The sequence below is a fragment of the Synchiropus splendidus genome, chromosome 18 (genome assembly GCF_027744825.2).
Source record: "Synchiropus splendidus isolate RoL2022-P1 chromosome 18, RoL_Sspl_1.0, whole genome shotgun sequence".
Taxonomy (NCBI): Eukaryota; Metazoa; Chordata; class Actinopteri; order Syngnathiformes; family Callionymidae; genus Synchiropus; species Synchiropus splendidus.
In genome coordinates, this window is record NC_071351.1 from 537,238 (window position 1) to 543,099 (window position 5,862).

The following is a 5,862-nucleotide window of genomic DNA, read 5'->3' on the forward strand; positions in this document are numbered from 1 at the left end:
TCTGTCCCCCAATGGTGTCACGTCTTCCCAGTTGTCAGTCCCTTTGGTTTCTTCTGGCATCGACGTGGCGTCTGTACTGTCTTCAGTGGAGGAAGGTTTATGCGGTCACACGCAGACAAGCCTTTTGGCATTGTCCGAGACACTGTTGTCGACAGCAGCACGTCATCTTCACCGCCGCGAATCTCTCACAGATGTGAACGGTTATTGGTGAATTCACCTCCACGACCTATAACCCCCCTGTCTCCCGCCACTGAGCCCCAGAAGACAGGCTTGCTGGGCAGCCAGTTAGAAGGTTGTGCACATATTCAAAGAACATATTTCTGGAACAGCCTTCGCCGTTGGCTGAACACCACGGTGACTGCCGTCGGGATAAGAAACCAGACGTACACAGTATACTTCAGGAAGTGTCAGACGAGCACAAAGATGCACGCCCAGAAAGGACATGGTGTGAGCCACCGCAGACTCCGCCGTGTCCTTCAAATGAGCACGATGCAGACGCCCAGCCGGCTTCTGTCAGTCACATCGCCTTGTGTTCAAGGTTCAGGATGTAAATGGGCAAGGACAGCAGCACCTTTATTGGAAGTCCCGGTCAGGAACAACAAACCAATCAAGCGGCGGAGGTGCCTGGGCGTGCTCACTTCAGAAGACTCCTCTTCTTGATCACATGCTCCATGTCTGCATGCTCAGAGGTGTCCAGTTGGATGTTGTACTTGGCCAGGATCTTCATGATGGGTCGTATCTTCAGCCACCACTGGGACTTGGGAATCCGATGTCTGCAGAGAGATGGGCTTTATTGTTCTCTCACACTGAAGCCTGATGCCGACGCTTGAAAAACGTCTTTACTCAAAGTCTGTGTCCTCCTTGAGGTCAGCGAGGGGCTGGAAGGTGAGCGCCCTCTTTCTCATGCCCAGCACACACGCTGAGTTACCAGTGTTGGCAAAGATGCGGCCTGCAGAAGCAAAAGAGCTCGGTCAAGAACTCGCGACCGATGTCATCCTTCAGCAGCTGACACAACAAAGATTCTGGCTGTGAGAGAGAAGCAGGGAGTCAGGTGTACCGTGGCGGTAGCACTCTTTCAGCTTCTCTGTCAGCCACAGCAAAGATTTAGCCCCCATCTTCGTCGCAAAGTTGCGGTCAAATGGGGTCGGGGTTCCTCCCTGCAGTGGACAGAGCACAGATTCAGTCAAGCATCTCGACCATACCGTGACACAAGCAGAACACCTGCTGCATGTGACCCAGAACGTTCTTCCTGCAGTCAAAGATGCCCTTCCCCTCCTCCGAGTACAGGTTGAAGATGAAGTCGGTGGTGTAGTTGGCATTCGAGTTTTCATTTCTGACGAGACAAACATTGGCATGAAGAACTGCGGTCCTCATAATTCTTCATTCTCTCCATTGTGCGTCCGTGTGTGTGATTCATCTCCCCTCAGTCCAAACAAGCCAGCACACACCTCAGAACCAAACCTCTTTTGACAGTTGTCTTCATCTTCTCCAGAAGATGCTCCACATTCACTTCCAGATCTTTAATGTTGAACTTCTCCTCAAAGATGTAGGCAGCATCTGCACCTGCAGCCAGACCCGCCATGGTGGCCAGGTAGCCGCAGTATCCGCCCATCGTCTCAACGATGAAGACGCGCCGCTTGGTTCCGGCCGCCGACTGCTTGATTCTGTCACACGTCTACCAGAGATAGAAACCCGCCGCTCAAAGCCTGCTTCTCCGATGTTGAGAGATCTGCCGGGGGACCAACCGAGGTGATAGTGTTCAGGGCGGTGTCTGCACCGATGCTGAAGTCGGATCCTGGAACGTTGTTGGAAACTGTGGCTGGGATGACCACCATGGGGATGCACATCTCCTCGTACTTCTCCCGGGCCTGAACCAGCTCCAAACCACCAACGTAGGCCTGAAGCAAATTTCATTGAAGATGTCTGCTTCTGTGCCAGAAGCTGACGGTCTGGACGACGAACCTCGAAGCCTCCAATGATGACCAGAGCATGGATATTGAACATCGAGATGTTCTGACTGATTTGCTCCAGCATCTTCCCAGGAAGGACTCTAAAGGCAAATGAGTGATGACTTGTGTTTGCTGTTGTCGAAGGGATGACCCTTCCACGATCTTCCTACCTCTTGGTTCCCAACATGGAGCCACCTTTTCCCGTCCAGCCACTAACTGAGGTCCAGGTGATCGGCTCGATCTGCAAGGAGAAGAACCACCACCATGAGTCCAGGACACCCACCGTTCTTTTGAACAGAAGTTGTGTTGAGGCCACGACGTGGCAGTGAGCTTGTGATCTGGGAGCGACTGGACTCTTCACCTGTCCATGAGCCAGACCGTCAAAGCCGTCGTGGACCGCCAGCATGGAGTGACCCTGGATGATGCCCATCCTGACAGCTGCCCGGACGGCTGCATTCATGCCAGCACAGGGGGCGCCGACGTTCATGACGGCCACGTTGATATTGCTCTGGCGGATTGAGAAGACGCATGTTTACAAAGAGGGTCAGGTCTCTGTCTACGTGTCCCAACCTTCACATCTGGAGGGTTGATGTGAGCCAGCAGCTTGTATGTGTTCCAGTTGTTTTCAAAACTTCTGCAAGACAAAACTGCCTTCACTTTTCAACTCAGACTTTTGCCCACAGACCCTGGCGCTTCTTACTTTCCTCTGAGTTTGATGGCATCTTCAAACCTGCCCTCCGCCATTGCAGCGGTCACATCTTTAGTCTGCAACAGAGAGGAACCGTTTGCCACCATGGTGGAGATGCGCCCTTGCCATGACCACCACTGACCACTTGGACACACTCCATCAACGGCAGCCGAACCGCCTGGTTCCCCGACAGGCTGACCACACAGGCCGGAGTGTCTGGAGTGGCCTCCAGCAAAGCCATGACAGCCTCCACACCCATCCTGCTGCCCTGCTCACACACACACACACACACACACACGCACACACGCAGGTACGCAGAGTTACTTCCATTTCCACCGTCTCCTGAGAGGAAAGCTTGTCTCTTGTAAATGCTTTGTGGGAGCATGAATGCGGACGTCGTGTATGTGACTTCACCAGGATTCTGTCGAAGGCCGAGGGCGTCCCTCCTCTCTGCACGTGACCCAGGACTGTGGTGCGCGTGTCGAAGCCCAGCCGATCGGTCACCAGCTGGCCAACACAAACACCGGGTCAGCACCGCTTCATTTCAGCACAGATCGCTGTTGACCTTCTTGATCTGTTCAGAGGTGATGGGGCTACCATCTCTGGACATTGCGCCCTCAGCCACGATGATGACGTTGAGACGAGACCCTCTGGCTCTTTGCTGAAAGGAAAACCACAATGTGACATCGGTGCGGCGGAGACTGGACAAACTCTGGTCCTACGTCTGTCAGTCTCCGGCACAGGTGGTTCTCCCAGTCCTCATCCGGAGGCATCTCTGGAATGAAGACCCAGTCTGCGCCACATGCCAGAGCCGTGACCAGCGCCAGGTACCTGCATGCGCAAGTCCAGTCACCACACTCATCCAAGTTCGCTGCGGCGGCAATTCAATTCAGTGAAAACCACTCGGCTGAAGTGAACGGACGCTGCACCATTGTCTCCGCAAAACTAGTGGGGATCATTCAGAAAAATTAACCAGATCTTTCAATTGAGGTTCCAAGTCTTCGTCTTTCATGAGACGGATCCACAGCCCAGATAGTTAGAGATGTTAGAGCAGGGTTCTTCACCCTCTCTCTGGCCACGGCGCCTTGGTTGACAGCACCACAGGAGCCTGGGCCAAAGCTCACTGGTGCTTCAAGTCCTGTAGAAACTCCCTGTTGACTGGTGAAACACTGCAGCTACTGACACTGGCTTGTTCTGTTGCCAGGCTGTTTGCACAAACACATGGCAGAAGATGTCTTTGTTTCCCATGTGTCCAGAAAGAGGCGGCAATATGGCTCAATAGATCATGCTTCATTGATGTGTTGACTGACTTGAAATCACTGTTTGGATGGGATCACTTCTCTTTTGCATGATGTGACTGTAGTTTCCAGACAAATCCTTGGCTTCTCTGCCTGAACTTGCTTCATAACAACAGTGATTCTTCCTCTCTTCACATGGAGAGAAAGAATCATCTCCTCAACACCTTCTCACTGTCATGACTTCATGGCGTCATATCGCCGCCTCTGTCTCCGGACACATGAGGTGACGCTGGGTCATTTTCTCACGGAACCCCATTTGAAAAACGCTGCGTTAGAGGATGCATCAGAATCATGAGCATCATCACAGTGGCAGAGAGACCACTGTCCCACCAGATATGCACATCACTGCAGTGTAGGACGCATGAGCAGTACTGACCCACAGTGTCGGCCCATCACCTCCAGGATGAAGGTCCTTTGGTGGCTGGAACAGAGACACGTCTCTTTAGGAATGATGCAGTGTTAGTCATTCCTCATCTCGGAGAGAAGGTCAGGCAGACCTCTGGGCCGTGGTGGCGATGGCGTCCACCACCTCAATGATGCGATGCAGCGCGGAGTCTGTGCCGATGGTCATGTCGGTGCCACAGAAGTCGTTGTCAATGGAGCCGACCATCCCCACGATGTTGAGGTGAGAGGACTTTTGAGCTTCTTCTCCTGAGATCTGGCCTGAGGACATGAGGTTCACAGTTGTGCCACAGTCCACCAGTCGGTCAAGTCCAGTACTCACCGGCCTGCACCAAGTCCTTCAGCAGCGAACTCCACTCTGTCCTGAACTGGTTGGCTCCAGTCAGACTGCCGTCTCCTCCGATCACGCACAGGTTTGTGATCCCCAACTTGGCCAGGTTTCTGGCCGCCTTCATGCGACCGTCCCGAGTCCTGAAGTCTTGACAGCGAGCGCTGCCAATAACAGTCCCACCCTGAGAGAGGTGGAAATGATCACGGAGTACAAGCTGCTGCAGGTCACGAGATCCACAGGAACATGAGCCTCTCACCAACTGAAGCATCATGGACACACTTTCCCACGAGGCCAGACGGATGTTCTCTCCCCCATCGACCAGACCCTGGTAGCCCTAGTCGCACACACACACACACACACAGATAAGTTTGTGTGTTGGTGAACAGGTGAAGACACCCGTCACAATCTCCACGCACCTCGTGGACAAAGTAAACTTGAGCTCCAGTGTAGAGTCCGACTCGCACCGTGGCCCGCACTGCGGCGTTCATTCCTGAGACACCGACGTCACAGCACAATTGTCAGAGTATTGAACTTCGACATTCGCCGCGACACAAATAGCCGGCTCTTGTTTCCACAGCCATCTCAACTTCATTCCAGACAAAGGTCACAAAGCTAAAATTAGCTGAATCAGGGAAGAACGTCAAGGGAACCGTCCCGCGTTACGAATCCTAAACTGAATGGACGGACCACGTTTCTGGTTGAAACTTGGAAGAGGCCATTTTCAATGGAAGCCCCTGCGGAGATGTTCAGGACAGAGGAAGGCACCTCACCTTGGGCGTCTCCTCCGGACGTCAGAACGGCAATGGAGCGTCCCACACCCATCCTGGTGGGATCTGCGGCCGGCGTGTTCAGAGGCATGTTCCCGGACAGAGAGGAGGTCTGGGCTGCTGAGTGAAGTGACAGGCTTTATACCCCCCGCCCTGCCCCGCCCCCTTCACTGTCTCTCACACACACACACAGCTGTCTCCCAAATATACACGTGACCCTGCATCCACCTGCAGGCGACACTAAGAGGGACACACGGCGACTCTTCCAGGCCGTGGAGCTGGAGGGGAGATTCTTCAAACCTCTTATTTGGTCCCACGTTTGAAAAAAATGCAATGACATTACCAGACCAACAGACGACAGGTGACACCTGGAGAGTTTCTTCTGACATGGTGGTTTGAGGCCGGAGCACTCGCTGGGACATAACCA

The 5,862-nt window shown here is 53.5% G+C and overlaps 1 protein-coding gene across 1 annotated transcript; it reads right to left on the bottom strand.

Annotated features, from left to right (window-relative positions):
• Positions 1-574: 574 nt before the first annotated feature.
• pfkma (phosphofructokinase, muscle a) lies at positions 575-5,532 on the bottom strand. The gene is made up of 21 exons (XM_053848720.1): positions 5,439-5,532; positions 5,085-5,158; positions 4,925-5,002; positions 4,660-4,849; positions 4,433-4,598; positions 4,312-4,356; positions 3,360-3,468; positions 3,203-3,298; positions 3,052-3,144; positions 2,780-2,905; positions 2,650-2,714; positions 2,520-2,583; positions 2,311-2,457; positions 2,120-2,190; positions 1,963-2,050; positions 1,746-1,898; positions 1,449-1,675; positions 1,222-1,333; positions 1,058-1,157; positions 844-949; positions 575-773 (listed from the first exon to the last, which is right to left on the bottom strand). The coding sequence occupies exons 1-21, from the start codon at positions 5,524-5,526 to the stop codon at positions 635-637; spliced, it is 2,337 nt and encodes a 778-aa protein (XP_053704695.1). The 5' UTR covers positions 5,527-5,532; the 3' UTR covers positions 575-634.
• Between the last annotated feature and the right edge of the window lie 330 nt (positions 5,533-5,862).